Here is a 19051-nt window from a genome sequence, read left to right as displayed (position 1 = left end):
TAGGTTGAAGTAAACCAATACCTGATCTTGATACAGAGCCCCACCAAAAGCCCAGATGCAGGCGAAAGTGAAGTATGTCTCATAGAGCTCTCGTGGAGAGTCAGGTGGAATATTTTCTGGTGTAAGGAGGCAGTCAAGCAATGTGCAGAGTGTCTGAAGGAGAAGAAAAGAGTTATTTTAATGTGACTTGTAACTGTACAGGTATATTAAAGAAATTAATTATCCATATTTGCGTGCCATATAATGTACCTGCACCATAGTGTTTTCTGGGATGGAAATGATGGTCTTGAAGGTGTTGCGCATCTGTTCTACACAACGAGGAACATATTTTTCAAACAGTATAGTGAGGTGAGCCCTTTCCGTTTGACGCTCTCGTTGGTCGATCCAGCTGGCAACACACCTGAGCAACAATCACAGGACACTTTTATAATGCTTATCAGGATTTAATGAGTGTAACTATTTTTTTTTTTTAGTAAAATGCATTTATCAAATTTTTACTTGAAATAATGATATGTGATTTTGGACAGTTTTTACCACCACACTTTGATACAGCAGATAATATAAAACAGCAAAATCAACAAATGACTCACGGGTTCCAGCCCAAGTCTTGGGGGTTTACATAGAGAATTCCTGCTCTGGAAACAGTGGCAGGTGTGGCTGATCTAAGGTGACTGATTTCAAACACGAGTCTCATAGAAGCCGTCAGTGGCACACGCTCATTACTGGCCAGAGTCAGTACCTGAAAAACATGCGAAAGTAAATAAATCTTACACTGAATATTACATCTGAATCACAAGACACAGGCTATATGGAAAACCTCTCAGTTCTTATTAAGTATAACAGATTTCTCAGGAATAAATTAAAAAACATGATCACGCTGACATGATTCATCGCTCTAGACAAAAACCTCCAACTACTTGCACTCCAGGAAGAGTTTGCTGAAGGAGGGGGGAAGAAACAACTTTTTCTTTCTCTACCACCTTGGTTGCTATGTGTTGTACAATAGTGTATGGCTGAACAGGAGGGAGGTACCTTGTTGTCATCCATCACTGTGTTGAGTGATTCAATCCACATCGGATCAATGTCTCCATCCAACACAATCCACTTAGGTCCTTTGTGGAAGATGTTTGCTTGCTCTCGCATCAGTGATGAAAGCAAACCTTACACAGAGATTGAAGAGCACAAGAAGCAGCTGAGATTACAAGATATAGAGATCCAATGCGTTACATGGTGTGAATTTCGTTATTCTCTTTTAAACCTGTTTACCATCTTTCCACTCTCGAGTTGCAGGATGGATAAAGCCAAACAGTTCATCTCTGTCCACTGCTTTTGGATTGAGGTCATTCCATACTGGTTTCCTCTTCAAGTTTATGTAAGTGTTATGGAGAACTTTTAATATCTATACCAAGAGAAGTGCCTTTATTTAGTGTGCCTTACAAAACTAAAGTGGGCATTTATTTTATAAGTTCTCATTTAATATAATCAAACCTTGCTTTTCCCAGTCCCTGCATTTCCAAGAACAAAGACAGAGTGACGCACTGCCATAAGTTCCTCCAACTGCACCACCTGACAAAATAAATGTTGAAAAAAAGATCCTTTAAGGAATCAACCAGGTAAACACCATCCTGTCATACTCGGGATGCACAGATGCATCGGTTTAACATCGTTATCAGATTATATTGGAATTTTGAAAAATATCAGCAAATAATATGGCATAAAACAGATATCAGTTAACAGTGTTTAACTGTTGTGTCCACTCAGTTTTTCATGTTGGCATCTAGTTTACACATTCAGAGATGAGTTATTTATTAGAGAGAAGCAGTCACCTTTTAGATGAACTCTGATCTATTTTCATGGCCAAACCCAAAGAAAATGTTGGCTCAATGGGAGTCTTACACCAAAAGAAGTAATGAAAAAAACATCGCCATTGGTATCAGCTTGGCCATTGGTATTGGCCGAAATTTTTACAATCTGTGCATGTCTATGTCAGACCTTAAGGATAAATGTCTCCTCTGGCTGGAGTCTAAGCTCCAGTGTGGTCTTTCTGATGGCGTCCTCAAACTCAAAGCTTCTCTCTCTTTCCACCTCCAGGCCAGGGAACAAGTCTCCTAGCAGTCCAAAGAAGATTGTCACATCTTCAGACACGATTTTAGGCATGTTGAAGTCCCTCAATGCACGCATGAGCACCTGCAATTTAAAATTTTCCGACATATTACAAACAAAAATGAGCCATTGTCTTGTGGTTGTAAGATGCTGTACACAAGAAAGTCACCTGATCCTCTGGCCTGTTCTTGTCTCTTCTTCTTAGTGCTCCTGCTACAACCAGAACAGACTTAACAGCACGCAGACCCCAGTCATAGTGGTCCTTATGGATGAATGAAAATAAACAGTAAGAGGTGCATTCTTGTGCTTACACTTACAACAAATTTAACAGAAATAGTACTTATAGTAATAGTATAAAATGATTAAATTCATTGCTGTGCTCCTGGGGTTTATCTGAAAGCATTTATCATAAATTCTCTGTAAAAATACAGACACATTAAGTGCTTATCTCCTACCTGTTTAGAGAGCAGTTCTTTGCAGAGAGTGTACAAAGAAATAAACTTCCTGGCTAAAAGCTTAGCACCACGGAAACCCTCTGCAACCAGCATGATCTCACAGATAAGTTCAGTGTCAGGCACCACCATGGCACAGGGTCTACAGCGGGATGCAAACAATGGAGACATGGCACCTAAATCTGAGGACAGACTTGGTTCAAATAAAGTTGTCATATCACCCCTACCTGAAAAGAGCCTTGAGGTTCCCAGGCAGCTCTGTTCTGCCTGCATAACCAGGGTTCATAGTGATGAAGATTCCCACAGATGGCTTTAAGGCAATTTCTTTATCCAGGAACAGAAACCTGCAAGGTTGCAGAGAAAGTAAGCAATATTCCTTCTCAAAGCATAAGATTAGTGTTTTTAGCCTTCAAATGACCTTTTTTTCTTAGCTCGAATGGCATCCTGTATAGTTTTGACCTGCACTGCTACCACTGACAGAACATCCACAGCGATACGGTTGAACTCATCAAAGCAGCCCCATGCTCCAGTCTGTGCCAGACCTTTGTAAACATTTCCTATTGACTGAACAAAAACAAACATTGCATTTTATATTTACCCATTACTGTTTACCTGAACAACTACTGTATTCTGCCCTAAGGGAACTGTCAACTGAATCTCTCACCTTGTAGTCCATCTGTTCAGAACAGTTGAAGATGTATACCATGACACCCAGTGCTCTGCCCAGATCCTTAGTGGTCTCAGTCTTTCCTGTTCCAGCAGGGCCTGCAGGGGCTCCACTCATGGTCAAGTGGAGAGACTGAGTTAAGGTGATGTAGCACCTAAATTAGCCCACAACAACAGGACAGAGAACATAGAAAAGTAAAGAAATGCTAGATTTAGTGATGTATTGAGACATAAGATAGATAGAGTGCAGCAGAACTACCGGTCTGTGAGGGGGGTGATGACGAGACGAGGCGTGTTTCCAAGGTACTCGTATGAATAAAGGAACTGAGCATCACAGATGTTGACAAAGCAGTGACGCTGCTGCTCATCCCAGCAATGTCGGAGCTGAGAAAGCCACTGAAAGGACTGTGAGGTGGTGACCTGTAAACACATGTGACTGCTTTAATAGTTGAACAACACAATGTCAAACAGATTGTGTGTCATGAGAGGTATGATACAAGCAAGCAGGTGATCAGAACCGTGTAAAATATAATTTACTTTTACTCAAGACCAATAGTATGTGTTTGAGTCTTTCCACTTTAGTGAAAAGTAGACAAGGCCTCTGTGCCAGGAACTGTACTTTTCAAAGTAAGGTTTGTCATGTTATTTAACTTTTGATGTGTTTTTTGCTGATGTTGTTGAATTAGGTTTCTGTCCCCACAGTCTATAGGCATAGAGAAGTACAGTAAACTACACTTTGATCTTTCTTAAAACTTTTTAAACTTTTTTTAAACTTTAATTTTTTTTAAAAATGAGTTACATTTGTAACTATGACAGAGTTTGCTCATTCAGGCTAAAAGTTTAAGTTGAAGTTAAGTAAGGACCATTCGACTGCTTTTACTTTTTGGGCGATGAGGCTGCTGACAATGTCTCTGGCATGAACATCAATCGTGCATATAGTCATGATCTTCTGTCTGTCACCTGAACTCAGCTCACCAAGCAGCATGCCAATCAACAAGTTCAGCTGAGAAATCTGGAGAAAGAAAGACAGACAAAGAATGCAAATCAAAACATACTCGGGTAACTGAGGACAGTACAAGACAAAGCATCTGCATTTCAAAACTACAATAAATTAATAGATAAAAATATACACAGTGTGAACAGTTTATAGGTACACCTTCTAAAATTTTTGAACTATCAGATAACAGAAGTGTTCATGTGCTCTTGTTCTGACCACAACATCACTGGATGTCTTGCATTTGTCACTTGCCCGCTTTGACAGCAGATCCAATCAGCACAGCACGGTGCATTGAAGGGAGTGAGAGATTATTCAAACAGCAACCAAGGACATGCTAACCTTAAATAGTGCTGATGAAACTGACAAGAGTGATAACATAACTGTGAGCATAGCTCATGACGAGGCTCTGCAAAACCTATGCACTATGATGTGCTTATGATGTTGTTATGAGAAACTTGTCCACCATTTGTAACAGTTGCCTCTTTGTTTACACATCACACACAAACCAGTACAACATAATCAGACTGTTATAATTAAAATAAAAATTATACACTTGTATTTATTTATTCTGTAAATAAAATAAAACTCAAGCAGTAGCTTTCTCTTTCAATTACATTTTTATTACGGCACAGATCCTTTTAAACCTAATGTCAATTAATGCATTCACTGATGGTTTTATTATTAACAATTCTTATTGAACAAGATGTTGATTTATGTTAGTTCCTGAGACTGTGGTTTGTGGTTGTGTTATACTGGATCCTATATTACATTATTGTGTTTATAGAATTCGATTTAACACACCACAAATTATAGCAGCACTGAATCAATACCCCTGTCTAGTTCAGCATGTTTAAGTGGAGCATCAGCAACTCCAAGATGTCTGATATAAAATACTCATTTCATAATGTTCCTATTAGGAAAATATTCGTGAATATGTTAGTTTCCCTTCACAGTCTCATTCCAATGTCCTTGACAACCAAGTTGCATTTAATTGAAATGTTTTAATATTTATGTAAACTGTCTTTGTAAAATGTACCTGTTTCCTGTTGTAGTCTTTCACTGCAGACTCAAATCCTTCCTCCAGTCTTTTAAACACAAGCTCCATATCATTGCTCCACCATATCTGCGACCCAGTGAGAGCCACTTGAGCAGGGAAGTCGAGAATCCACTGCTCTCTGGGCCGATCCTCATACACAGACACAGCCTCAGACAGATGAGCCCTGACGCATTCCTGCATTGTCCTCTCCAGACAAGTCAGCCATTCCTCCACCTAATGTCAAGCATATTCACCATAAGATGAGTTGTTTCCTTTAATAAGATTGCTTATTCAGATTCTTCAAAGTGAACTTACCGGCCCAGAACAGCGACACTCAGTCTTGAATGGGACATACTCCCTCTCTTTGCTGAACATTCCCACAGCTTGTTTAGGAGTATCCAACCCTTCGTTTTTGGCAAATTCAAGGTCTGTCATGTTGTCAAATAATTTTGAAAGGTGAAAGGACACCTGCAGAAAAACAATTTGTTCATTTACCAGTTATGTCATATGCATGACTTGAAAATGGCACTGGATTAATATAAAGAAGCCTAAGTTATCTATGTAAATGTACCTCTCTGGGGCGACTCCCTTTAGAGATGATGTCCAACAAATCTGCAGATGAAATAAAGTAGAATCTTGGAAATGAAAGCCTCTTTGTCTCTAGGTATTCAGTTAGGGCTTTTTCACACAATGCCAGTCTGTTAAAAGAGAGAATTAGTGAGCAAAATAAACCAACTGCAAACAATTAATCTGAACTCTAATGAAATAAACATGAACCTTTTTTGTAAATCTTCTAACTTCTCAAAAAGAGCAAGCTTGTTGGTGGCCTCAAGGACATTTTTAGTCTTTGCACTGTCCAGCATGAGCTCCTGAAAGAACCAAAATCCCTATGTTTACAACAAAAACCTTAATAAACCTTGAAAAATGGCATGACAGGCATTAAAATGCAGACCTGAAATTCTGCATCTATGGCTTGGAATCTGTGTGCATCTGCAGGCAGCTGCTGGCAGATGTCATCACAGCCTTTGAAGATGCTTTGTAGGTACACCCACGTCCTTTGCACCTCCATCCAGACCAACAGCACAGAGTCAGCTACAGTGAGCTGCTTCTGTAGGACCACTACCTGATGCAAGAAGTGATCAACATGCTTGCTCTGAAAGATGCTCTGAAGCTGAACCTTGAAAGGATGAGAACAGGGAGATATAGGATATAATTTTTATTCATCTTCCAAAGGCAAATTATATTTTTCCTCTCTGTTACTGAACATGCTACATACACACCAGCTGAAATACTTGCACATACACAAACAGGATTCCATGGGAATGCACTTATGAAGAGATGTTAGATTAAGGGGATACTGCACACAGAGAAGAGTCAGAGTGGTTGGGGTTGGGCTTGAACCAGCAGCTCTTTGCTTTCCAACCCAAGGCCTTACCAACTGATCTACTGCCACCTCCAGTGAGTCAGGCTGAGCTGTCTAAAGTTTTTGCCATATTTGAAACTCAAAAAAATCCCACTATCACACCATTTGTGACAGAGAAATTTATCTCTTGTTAACCTTACCTTTCTTATATATGTTAATTTAATTTAAGTGCAGATTTAACTTCATCAGCATGCCACACCATAAAAGTGGGGGAAGGAAGCAGTCTTTTTGCACAAAGCAAGAGGCATTAGAGTGGCAGGACTCCTAATTACTGGCTATAACCCCCTCACCAATACATCTGGTGTACATGTACAAAAACAGCCACAGTGCAACAATGCCCTGTGTCCTACAGCAGCTATAAATCTGAAGACTCAATAGGGACCTCTCTGGTCTCAGTTGTGCTGTTTGAGAGTCAGACAGGGCGGCCCCTGTCTGCACTCTCATCTCTATTCAGTACTTTACTATCAGTGCTTCTCACAGACAACTGGTCCTGAGAACTTGTGGCTGTGCATTATTGCCTTTGTGCATATTTCTTCTCAGTAAAAGTCACAAATGAAGTCCTCATATAAATACCAGGTATTTGGATAATTACCTGGTGATCCTCAAGAGTTTCAAGAAGTTCTTCATCACATTTCAGTAGCGGCACAGTAGTTTGGTAATGATTTTCATATGAAAGCTCCATTGATTCCCATGTTTGACTTATTTGTGTCACAGCCTGAAAAGAAAAAAAACAGCTTTAATCTTTCTAAATGCTTGATTAAATCCTTTTCTAATTTTTAAACTACTAAATCTAGCAAAGAGAAGCCCCATATTTAAATCGCTACTTCAGCAGTTCTGCAAAAAAATAAAAAATTGGTTCATTTTAGTCACATTAATTTCACAAGAAATGTTTAATGGTGAATTGGGACATTTCAGCTACTTTAAGCCAGATTAAATTTTAGAGGCATACACTGTCACATAGACCATATCAGGTTTTTTTTCATTTAACTCTTGGATAGTAGCATAAAGATTAGTACCTTCAGACAGTTTGCTATGTTATGTTAATAAATTGTTTGACCATGATCATTGAATAATTGAAGACTGACCTTTTCTATGGCCATTTCTTTGACTGCTTTATCCACTATGTTTCGGATTTTGTCTTCCAGCAAATGGAGCTGCAGAGCCAAGAGATCTTCCAACGTTGTACCGTCAGTCACTGTGAAGTCCATCTGTTTTAAAAGACATATTGTTTTTACTAAAACTGTCTGGTTTCTGATATATAAGAGGAAAGCAGTGCTCTACAGTAAAACCTCTGCTGTGTGTAGTGATGCACCTGTGTCATTCTAATTAGCTGCACCCAGTGGCGCTCTCTTATTGCCAGGTTCTGTAGCTGACTCACGGCCTGCAGTGACGTCAACAGGTTCTTTACATAAAGGTCTAACCCAGAATACACATCCCACACGCGAGCCTCTTTGTCAAGTTTCCGCATGTCCTACACAAACAGAAGGTAGGTAAACGTAATTAGTTATCAGGGGCATCTGTTATAAACAGCAATGGTGCATGACAGCAAGACAGCAGGAAAGATGCGCTGGTGTGATGTAGCACTGTTGGTGACCTCACCTTGGCAAACCTCCTCAATTCTGCATCCATCTGGTCCACGTTTATCTGCCTCCATTTGGTCTTTGTCCAGTTCTCTACACTGCTCTGTATAGATAAAAACAAATTCGGAGGGGTCACTGGGCTGAGGGTGGTTGAATAGGACCATTCAGAGGCTACAGGGTAGAATCAGTGTTCATCTCTGGAAGGATTCATTAAGAATTTATTTTAGAGAGAGATGTGGTAGAATTAACATTTCTTTGAGAATAGAAACATTCAAGAATACTAAATATGTAAAGCTATTCACCTGCACAAACACAGTAATGTCCCACAGTTCTTTGAGAGTCACAATCTCACGTCTGCAGAGCTTGATGTCTTTGAAGTCAGGAATGGTTATGTCAAATAGATTTGTTGACTCCTGTAGCTCTGCTACCTCTTTTTCCATTTTCTGGATTGCTCTCTCAGACTAAAACAAAATTAATGCATGGTATTTATTGTTTACAGTGCAAAATAAAGTTTTTAATCCTATATCCAAGCAAAGCTTTGACTCCTACCTTGTCCAGACTGATGTAGGGATGTTCTGCATGGTAACTGAAGGGAGCTGTTGCTCTGAACATGTCTCTGAATTCCCTTTGTTTTATCTGGAAAATAAGAAGCCCCAAATAATAATGAATACACTATGGTATGTAATACATCTATTTTAACATAGTGAATTTATTATTTAGGTGGATATAGAAGCTTAAAAGAACCAGCTACCTCAAATGCCATGCATCTTCTCCGTAAAACCATCACTTCTGCATTCTGCATGGGTGCCACATCATGCCTCACTTTTACAGCCAGTTTTTTTGCCTCACTCCATTTCTCAGGCAGTTCCTTCAGAGAGAATTATATATATTTCTAAAACATTTAATAGCTACACAATTAAAACCTGCATTTGAATCAATTTTTATACATCATCATATCTTAATATAATACCTTAGGAGCATAAAGTAGTTTCCTACTTACCTCAAGCTGAAAGTAGACCTGCTCTGGTATGGTCACTCCATATTGTTCGAGGAGGATGATTGTGTCTCTGAAAGGCTCAAACACCATGTCTGTGTATTTCTGTCTGTCTCTCATGGCCAGCAGGTGACTCATCACTTCCACCAAGCAACTGGGATTTTCTTTAGCCCCAAACTGGCCCAGTCCTTCAACAGAAGCTTGGACAAATGTCTGCAGCTCATCCAGACTAAGTAGGGACACATTAACAGTAAACACTGAGAACAATTTCTGTAATGCTGTTTAGCATTTTAAAGCCATGCAGGATTTAAGATTACCTGTTGGTGACATATGTCAAAAGGTGTTCTTTAAGAAGCCAGCTCCATTTTTTTAAAGTGTTAAGGAGGCTGACTTTAAAGAACTTGATATCCATTCGAAACCATCCGTTGAATACGATGAAGTCTTCCATCTTGGAAATTTCAGTAAACAAATCTTCATAATAATCTATCTGTAAATTGAGGTCATAACAGAGATTACCTTTAGGAAACATCCCGTGTATTGTGAATAGCTATTAGTGACTTTAGAGGGCTTTTAACCTGTTCTTTGAAGTTGCTGATTGTAGGTGGGCTCTCAGGGAGTGCATCTGCCTCATGCGCCTCCATCTCTTCAGGTGTAAGCACACATCCAAACTGGAGGAACTGGCTAAGAAACTCAGCTCTGTCATCTTGCCAGAGATGGGTGTAGCAGTCAAACTTTCTCTGGTAATCGATTGCTTTCTTGAGGACACTCTCCACTCGTTCCATTATTTCTTGTCTCAGTTCCAACAAATCTAGCATGTCAGCCATCACATCCTGCAAGAGTTTCATTATATGATATGTAACATAAAGAGTACTTAATTTTGTGTAAGAAAGTCCAGTAGGCTTTTAAAAAAATAGTAAAGAAGAACAGTAGATGTTCCCATTTGTGTTGTAAACATTTTATCAGAAATCAAGTAGATACACAAAACTCTAAAAAAAAATAAATAAAAAAAATTGGTAAGACAAGATTAGGATATAGGAGTTTATATTGAGTTTTGCTGGAAAAAAATGCATATTTTCCAGCACAAGAGAAAATTCCAAACTTTAAAAACATTTTAAAATGAGTTTTAATATCTAAATTTATAACCATGTACCTGATAGTTGCCCATGCTTTGATGAGCAGCCACTCTGTTAATATTCTCTGAAGTCTTGAATATGTCTCCAATCAGTCCTTCGATCAGCTCATAGAAGCCATCCCCTGCTTCTTGCTCCAATGAGGGTAGGAATACCATTCCTGAGCTACTCAGCTTCAACTGGGCCTCAAACAGAGGCATCTGTTTTGACCTTGATTCCATGTTGTCCACAAAGAATTGAAGAGAGTGGCTGATATAGCTGAAGAGCCCCTCCACTACCATTTCGTCCACATACTCCAGATAGGACTGCAATTCTACTGAATCAGGGTCAGCATGAAAAAGAGCAATATTCTCCTGATAGAAAAATGGTGAACATAAATCAAATTCTCAGTTGTAACACTTTTTCAAGTTAAGAGATCAGCAAAGTGCATCTGTCTTTAGATTTGCAGATATGAGGAAGAATTGCCACATTAAATTTGAATATTAGCTATTTTGGAGAATTTAGATCAGTTTCATGTACTGGATGCAAAACATAAATTCTTATCAGAATCAGTGCTGATAATATGCTGATTTTGGATGAATATGAATAACTGTGTAGTAAGTATAGATTTTAAGCTCTACATATAATCATTTGTTGTTCTTTAACTATGCCACAAGCTTTTGGATTTGTCTATGATAATTATGATTTGTAAGTTGATTTGTACTTAAATTTTGTTAAGATGTCAAATGTACTAGGTATTTTTACTTTAAATATTCCTTATTGTTGTATTTCAATTACCTCTTGGATGTTTTCCCATGGAGATTTTTGTATTTAATAATATAATAATATATTGGTATTATATATATATATATATATATATATATATATATATATATATGTATTTAACAAACATTTTGTAGTATTAAGTGGGAATATGGACATATATTCTTCCTTTTTTCAAACAAATGTGGTCATAAAGAAAATATAATGCACTACATTTGATGTAATAATAAGAAGTAAAGTTACACTTACTTTTACAAGCTTGTGGATAGAGTCTCCATCTTTTTTCATGGAGTCGTACTTCTTGCTGACACGGTCTTCCCTGTCTTCCAGCTGAATGAGAGAGCCTTTCTTGTTGTCCTTTCTGCAGAACATAACCTGTTTGCTCCATCCCTTCATCATTGACTGGATAGCCTCACAGTTCTCCTTGGCTTTACTGACTCGACACGCAAGTCCATAGACCAAGTCCTTGGTGGTACTGATAAAACTCCAGCAGTTTGAATCCTGCCAAGTCAGGTCAGACTCAGCCCTTTTTAGCTGTGCGTCTATGGACTCCAGCTCAGCTCTGATGAGAGGAAGTTCCACCTCCAGCAATGTCTGCTTTAGCTTGTTGTACCACTGCACCAATAGCTGCAGACTGCTCACATACTGGAAAGTACAAAAGTGGAAAGATAAATATTGATTTTTCGGAGTATATACTGCTTTCCACATTATTAAGCAAATGACATTTTTCTCTTATTTTCCTAAATATTAATGAAAATGACAGTCAGAGTATTTTTCAAGTCATCAGCCGTTAGAGTATAATTAAAATGTTTTTGAACAAACTTCATAATGACAACCTTTTTTTTTTTAAATAAAAACCTCAAAATACACTTTTCCACATATTCCACATTATTAAGCAGGCCACAGATTTCAAGCAAAATGGGAAAGATAAAGGATCTCTCTGCTGCCGAAAAGTGTCAAATAGTGTAATGCCTTGGACAAGGAATGAAAACATTAGATGTTTCATGAAAAATTAATCCTGATCATCATACTGTGAAGAAATTTGTGGCTGATTCAAAGCACAGACAGGTTTGTGCAGACAAAGGCATAATGAGGAAGGTTTCTGCCAGACAAATTCATCAAATTAAGAGAGAAGATGCTAAAATGTCATTACAAAGCAGCAAATAGGTATTTGATGCTGCTGGTGCCTCTGGAGTCCCACCAGCCTCAAGGTGTAGGATCCTCCAGAGGCTTGCAGTTGTGCATAAACCTACTATTCGGCTGCCCGATTCAATGCTCACAAGCAGAAATGGTTGCAGTGGGCCCAGAAATATATGAAGACTCATTTTCAAACAGTCTTGTTGACTGATGAGTGCTGTGCAACCCTGGATGGTCCAGATGGAGGAGTAGTGGATGATTGGTGGATGGCCACCATGTCCCAACAAGGCTGTAACGTCAGCAAGGAGTTGGCGGAGTCATGTTCTGGGCCGATTTCATGAGGAGAGAGCTGGTAGGCCCCTTTAGGGTCCCTGAAGGTGTGAAAATGACCTTGGCAAAGTATATAGAGTTTCTGACTGACCACTTTCTTCCATGGTAAAAAAAGAAGAGCCATGCCCTCTGTAGCAAAATTTTCTTCATGCATGACAATGCACCATCTCATGCTGCAAAGAATCCCTCTGTGTCATTGGCTGCTATGGGCATAAAAGGAGAGAAACTCACGGTGTGGCCCCCATCCTCCTCTGACCTCAACACTATTGAGAACCTATGGAGCATCCTCAAGCTAAAGATCTATGAGGGTGGGAGGCAGTTCACATCAAAACAGCATCTCTGAGAGGATATTCTGACAAATTCAAGCAGAAACTCTTCAAACTCTCACAAGTTCAATGAATGCAAGAATTGTGAAGGTGATGTCAAAGAAGGGCTCCTATGTTAACATGGAACTTGTCCTGTTAAGATGTTTTTGATTGAAATAGCTTTTGATTTCAGTGAATATGACCTCCTAATGCTGCAAATTCAACAAATGACCATTTTCAGTTCTTTACAATCAATAAAATGTTTCAAAAATCTGTCATGCTTAATAATGTGGAACAGTGCATTTTGAGGTTTTTATTTTTTTTTTAAATAATGGTTATCATTATGAAGTTTGTTCAAAAACACTGAAATTATGCTCTAACGGCTGATTACTTGAAAAATACTCTGTCATTTGCATTAATATTCAGGAAAATAAGAGAAAAATGTTATTTGCTTAATAATGTGGAAAGCAGTGTAGGATCATGAGAAAGAAATATTGCTTTATTAGTAATAGTGAGTATTGATGGTGGTGCATTTGTTTCTTACTTTAGTGAACAGAAAGCGCTTCTCAAAAACAGTCATTGCAGCTGCAGGGATCTTGATGTGGCTGAGAGCCTGGATATACTTTACATCTGTCAAGATTTCAGTCAACTGAGGAGGGAGGAAAGATAATGGTAAACAACTGAAGAAGGGTAGTGGTAAAATTAAATCAGAAAAAAAAAACCTATGCATGTGCTGGGATGGCAACCTGTTCTTATTCAGCATTAGTCCCACCCACAGAATTAGCTGGGCCCCTAAAATACCCAGTAAATAAATAATATCCATTTTTGTTCCTTTGATAAGTGTTACTATGCCAGGTAAAAAAATAAATATGTATATCACAGGTCATTTTTACAATAGACCAGGATTTTCCTGAAATCCTCATGGGCCCCCAATTTGGCTGGGCCTCAGAAAGCCTTTCCCTTTATCCCCCCTTATGGGTGGCCTTGCTCAGCAAAATAATATTTACCTTTTATAAGACTTTTTTTCTTTTGATTTAAGAGATACTCCTTAAACCAAGAAATAACTGACAATAACGAGATGATTATTATGTTGTCAGGGGGTGGCATACTTTATTCACTTAAAATAAGTTTGGTCTAACATTAAGTTTGGTAATGACTCAGCATTTCAGGCTACTGACTGGTCATTATCAGTTACCTTAGGATTGAAGTTGACTGAGATAAGGCCAGCTGAGCTGTCTCGTGAGAGAAGGGGCTGGTTTAGGTTGATCAAGCAGACCTGCTCTAAACCATTGCACCAGTTGGAGTAAATGTCCTCTTCATATCGGTCCAAGAGACCTAACAACTCCATGTACATGTCGTATTCCTTCACGTTCCCTTCACCTCCTGCAGGCCTGAAAGTATGGCATAACAGTGAGATAATTCTCATTTTTAATCCTTTATTTATCTCTACTTATTGTTCATGGAAACTTCAGCTGTTTATTTACTTGTCAAACAATGATTTGATTTTTTCCCATGGTGTTTGGATGCGTTTTCTGAGCATTTTCGCCCACTTCAAAGCTCCAGATGTGTGGGCCATGTTTTTGGTCAGTCCTCTGTCCATCTGTAGAAAAAAGAAAAGGCTAATGCCATACAAAAAAAAACTGCATTGTTCATGTATGCTTAATTCTACCATTTCATTTGCTTAAAGTACCTGATTAAGCTGGGATTTGAACAGACATTTACATTTCTCCAGCTCTTTTCTAAAATGCTGCTGCAACAGAAGGAAGTTGGGGCTGAAAATCTGTCGAATTTGTCTTCTCTCCAGGAAGGGCCTGATAATAGTTAGCAACTAAAGGACAAAAAAAAACATATCAGTATCCTGCTTGAATGCTCTGTCACTACTTTCTGCCTTAAATTATTCTGTCATCTCAATTATCCCTCTTTCCAATCACGCTTACTTTAAATGCTGATTCCAGTCCCGAGCAATCCTTGAATGCCAAACACAGTAGGCTGGCAAGGCAACATTCAAAATCAAAGATTTTGCTTTTGAACTCCTTGTACTCACTTTCAAAGCCCTTATGAGAAAAAAAAAGCAAATAGCAGTATTGAGAGATGAACACTGGTTATAAATCAACTATGACTATAGCTATAAATTAAAAAAAAAAAACAATTACCCGACAGAGGTCAAGCGGGCAGTTTTCACTTTGTTTCAGTTCTTGGCATAGCTTACTGAACTCTTTGTACATCTGAGCAGCATGCTCACTATAGAGTTTGCCTTTCAGTCCACCAAATTCAAGTTTTTCCATTCTTTGGAAGTCCAGCATAATTTCAAACACATCCTGCAAAGATCCCATAAGATAGAGGAAACAACAAAACTCACTTTAAAACAACCTCACTGTGGAACATGAATTCAAAAATAAAAACTCACCTCCAGCTGTAGGATACGCTTTAGGAACTGGTTGAAGCGTGTAAAAACCATGGCAGATGGGAAATCCCAGGGTGCATGTTTCACATGGTTTGCCAACCTCTCTCTCTGGGTCTGGTAAGTGTTTCTGAAACCTTCAAACACTTTTATCACCTTTCTCACCATCTGTAGGCTTTCCTCTGGATCCTCTCTGAGAAGCAGATCTGCAGAAAGGTATGCAGAAGCCTAAAGGGTGAAAGAAATTACATCTGTGATTTTGATCACACTAGCAGGCCTAGCAGTGGTTCTGATTTTTCACGATCAGCAGAGCGGGAAAGGCAGAATTGTGCCTTTTCCAATACATCACTTAATCATCAATACATGTGTTTCAAACAAGAGATAATACCTGATCAATGAGCAGATTGCAAAGCTCCTGCAATAACACCACAATGCGTGCAGGTCTTTGATAAGACTGGCAGTTGGTCCATATAAGAAAGAGAGTGTGAAACAATGCAGGGATCAACGTTTCCAAGTGACAAAATCCATCTTTTTCCATTTTAGACAGCTGTGCATGTAGTGGCAGCAGGTGGAGGTCAATGTCTTCAGCTTCTTGAAGTGCTTTTTAGTGAAAAAAAATCAAACTAAGACAACATACCCTAAGAAAATATTTGTGAGATATGCAGTTGAAATGTTGTTTAGTTTGTTCTAATTAGTTTATCTTACCATCGAATATATTTCCTATCAGAGCCTTGAATGTCGGGTGATAGCTACTATCCATCATCTCTAACATCGTTGCCATTTTCTGAACAACAGGACTCTGAAGCTACAAAGAAAGAGTAACAGTTTAACAGAGTGCTATATGAGGAGATAAAACAATGTTCAGTCTTTAATAGCATACCTGATGATAAATGTTTTGTATGTTACTCTTCCTTGAAGCCCAAAACTTCAGCTCTTCACTGGGCCCTGGATTGCAACCTGTCATGAGTACGTCAGATGAATCCTCCTTCAAGATTTTCTGGATTAGATTAGTCCAGTTAATGATCTGGGTCTCCAGGGTGTGAGCCAGTGCTCTGTCATAGTTATTGCACCTGCATGTGGGAATTCACATTAAAGGCATCTGTTATAACTAAAGGTATAAGCAAATTTTCCAGTCTCTGAAACAAGGCAAAATCTGTTTTCTTACATTTTGAGGGTGCTGTTTAAATTTTCAGTCCAATCAGTCATAGCTGGGATAGGGAGGATAGTTTTGCCCAAAACCTTTCCCTTTAGGACCGATGTCTTACTGCACATGCTCTCAACATGTTTTAGGATGTCTTCAGATAGCAGATTTGGCCACATCTGATGGTTATTAGTGTTTGACAGCAGTGGGAAACAAACCTAATAAAAGGATACATTAAAAAACATGATAATTAAGTAACTGAAAGCACAAAAATACACGAGCGAATAAAAGAAAGCATGCAATTTACCTGCTCAACTGTGCTGGTCAGTTGTTGTAGTAGTGATGTAGACAGAAGGCCATAAAGCAAAAGATCCCTGTAGTTTTCAGCTGTGACCATTGCAAATGTCTTCTTCAGGATATACATTTGCCTAATCTGAGCTACAGGTGGGGCCTGGATTTAAAAAATGACCAAAAAATATTACCTAAAAAATGACTTTAGAACAATGACATACATGGAAAGAAAGCAACTAATTACGTTTACTCCCATTACTGTAATCGAGTGGCTTTTTTGTGTACTTGTATTTTTTGAGTAGTTTTTAAAATGATTAATTTCATTTTTACTTTGGTAAATTTTGAGGTATTTGAGGTATTTTGTGACTGTTTCATGTCTGGTTTAACTCCCTGTGTTTGTATTTGTTTCCTAGCTCCCTCCTAGTGTTTCTTATGTTTTGAATATCTTTCTTGTCTAGTGTTCTTGTGTATTTTGAAGTTTCCTATTTTATTTTGTAGTTTCATTCCCTTGTGTGTGATTCGAGTTTTCTTCCTGCCTGAGTTTCCCTCCACTTTGACTACCCTCACTAGTTTCACCTGGGTCTCGTTAGTCACACCTGTCTCTCTGTCTGCAATCACTCCCTGTGTATTTAGGTTCTGTGTTTCTCCCTGTCTTTTGTCATTTCATTGTTTGATGTTTACTGTTGCTGTCAGTCCTCCTTGCTTGTTCTGAGTCCTTTGTTACCTGGTATTGTTATTTTTGTGGAAATAAGTTTTGTTAAAGATTTTTCTGGGATTTCTGTTAATTAAATTTAGTTTGTTTTAATCTGCACTAGGGTCCTCCTTGAGTTTTTTCCACTTCCCTGACAAAATGAGTGTTAAGTGGCTAAAAGTACTTGAAGGTAACAGAAATGGGAGGAATATTTGTGAATTTAGATTTTAAAAGTAGCGAAAATGGTTTCAAAGCGGCAATATGGGCATAAAAAAAGTTATGAATATGGGTTTAAAAGTGGCAAAAATTGATGTAAAGTGCAAAAATGGGTCAAAAGATGCAACACTGGAGAAAAATGGCAAATAATAGTGGTGGAAATTGGTTAAAAAGTGTCAAAAATAAATAGTTAGAACATCAGAATCGAACCCAATGTTTGACACACTTTTCAGGTCCCAAATGAAGCAGCTAATAGCCAGGTCACTAGCACCACTGACAACAACACATGCATTGATCCTATCAATGAATCCCAACTGGGGAGGGCCCATTCACTTGGTTTTTCAGGTGCCCGACCAATTCTGTGGGTAGGCCTGGGTGAGTTGCACATGGAAGGAATTATTCCACAATTGCTTCCAAAAACAGATGTTGCGTTTCAGTTTAATATTAGCATAATCCTTTACCTAGACAAATTTGTTGGATACTCACATGCTCTGCTGTTGTTATTGCTAATTAAAGAAAGGTCATACTTTACAGTACAACCCCCCCTCAGGTATCAGAAGTAGTTGCTCAGTACTCAGAGTAAATTTTTAAAGTATTCATTTTACTTCTACTTAAGTAAATTCTATCCAAAGAACCTGTATTTTTACTTAAGCACAATAGTCTTATACTCTTCCCACTTCTGGTGATATATAATGTAATGCTAATTATCAGTTTCATTTTTCTGTTAGTGCTCTATCTAGGTCTAGCTTGTTTCGTAGTTAAGTGCACTGACGCTAGCAAGCTCACTGTAGAGTCAGCTAAGGACATATAGCATTACCTTCTTATAAGGAAGCACAAACCCCTTGCTCGATGAAGAAAAGTAAATAATTGACTCCTTCTCGAAGAAGTCTTTCAGGAGTGTTTGAAACTCCTCGTTGACAACACTCTTCTCCCATGTTTGACGGTTCAGTCGCAGCAGCTCACAAACTTTCTCCTCTACAAACTTCACTCTGACGTCTTCCAGAAAGGAAGGCACACTTTCGTCGTCGGACATGATTTCACTCTGACCATGACGTGCTTCAGCTTGGTCCCTCTATTCAGCGAAGTCGAAAAAAAGTAAAACAGAAAGTTGACAGCTCCAGAGACCTTCCACTAAAGTTGTCCATTAACTTATTAGTAAAATAGTTGTAACTTACAACGCTGCATGTCTGCAGACTAGAAGGCACAACTCGATGGGGCGGGTCAGCGTCCCGTTGCTAAGCAACAACCACTCTCCTCAATCACTGCCTGATCAGTGTCTGGTGCGTTTCTATGGATGGACCAGGAAGCGAGGGAACAAAATTCCTCAAGAAATCAACAAAATATGAACATATGGCTAAATACATGCTTTAATTTGGCCATTAAGCTATTCCATAAT

General features: G+C 38.6%; 1 protein-coding gene across 1 annotated transcript in view; it reads right to left on the bottom strand.

The window, feature by feature from the left end:
• LOC121513518 (dynein heavy chain 11, axonemal) overlaps window positions 1-18781 on the bottom strand; it is a 44420-nt gene extending 25639 nt beyond the window's left edge. Inside the window, exons 1-44 of the mRNA XM_041793318.1 lie at window positions 18473-18781; window positions 16765-16908; window positions 16482-16675; window positions 16197-16386; window positions 16022-16121; window positions 15705-15916; window positions 15323-15544; window positions 15069-15233; window positions 14853-14969; window positions 14606-14743; window positions 14400-14515; window positions 14111-14306; window positions 13460-13564; window positions 11393-11788; window positions 10402-10734; window positions 9827-10081; window positions 9569-9738; window positions 9258-9480; window positions 9009-9125; window positions 8807-8893; window positions 8560-8718; window positions 8277-8360; window positions 7990-8148; window positions 7763-7885; window positions 7270-7392; window positions 6207-6431; window positions 6032-6123; window positions 5826-5952; window positions 5570-5722; window positions 5255-5488; window positions 4102-4233; window positions 3481-3641; window positions 3220-3376; window positions 2974-3119; window positions 2783-2899; window positions 2559-2697; window positions 2273-2365; window positions 1993-2187; window positions 1489-1566; window positions 1267-1399; window positions 1033-1160; window positions 591-739; window positions 250-400; window positions 22-153 (exon numbers count right to left, since the gene is read on the bottom strand). Of these exons, the coding sequence (XP_041649252.1) occupies window positions 22-153; window positions 250-400; window positions 591-739; window positions 1033-1160; window positions 1267-1399; window positions 1489-1566; window positions 1993-2187; window positions 2273-2365; window positions 2559-2697; window positions 2783-2899; window positions 2974-3119; window positions 3220-3376; window positions 3481-3641; window positions 4102-4233; window positions 5255-5488; window positions 5570-5722; window positions 5826-5952; window positions 6032-6123; window positions 6207-6431; window positions 7270-7392; window positions 7763-7885; window positions 7990-8148; window positions 8277-8360; window positions 8560-8718; window positions 8807-8893; window positions 9009-9125; window positions 9258-9480; window positions 9569-9738; window positions 9827-10081; window positions 10402-10734; window positions 11393-11788; window positions 13460-13564; window positions 14111-14306; window positions 14400-14515; window positions 14606-14743; window positions 14853-14969; window positions 15069-15233; window positions 15323-15544; window positions 15705-15916; window positions 16022-16121; window positions 16197-16386; window positions 16482-16675; window positions 16765-16908; window positions 18473-18688 (7086 nt within the window). The 5' untranslated portion in view covers window positions 18689-18781. The remainder of the gene's footprint in view (window positions 1-21; window positions 154-249; window positions 401-590; window positions 740-1032; window positions 1161-1266; window positions 1400-1488; window positions 1567-1992; window positions 2188-2272; window positions 2366-2558; window positions 2698-2782; window positions 2900-2973; window positions 3120-3219; window positions 3377-3480; window positions 3642-4101; window positions 4234-5254; window positions 5489-5569; window positions 5723-5825; window positions 5953-6031; window positions 6124-6206; window positions 6432-7269; window positions 7393-7762; window positions 7886-7989; window positions 8149-8276; window positions 8361-8559; window positions 8719-8806; window positions 8894-9008; window positions 9126-9257; window positions 9481-9568; window positions 9739-9826; window positions 10082-10401; window positions 10735-11392; window positions 11789-13459; window positions 13565-14110; window positions 14307-14399; window positions 14516-14605; window positions 14744-14852; window positions 14970-15068; window positions 15234-15322; window positions 15545-15704; window positions 15917-16021; window positions 16122-16196; window positions 16387-16481; window positions 16676-16764; window positions 16909-18472) is intronic.
• Window positions 18782-19051: the final 270 nt, after the last annotated feature.

This window comes from Cheilinus undulatus, linkage group 8 (assembly GCF_018320785.1).
Source record: "Cheilinus undulatus linkage group 8, ASM1832078v1, whole genome shotgun sequence".
Classification (NCBI taxonomy): Eukaryota; Metazoa; Chordata; class Actinopteri; order Labriformes; family Labridae; genus Cheilinus; species Cheilinus undulatus.
Note: the sequence above shows the minus strand (reverse complement) of the source record. Positions and strands in the feature narration are given on the sequence as shown.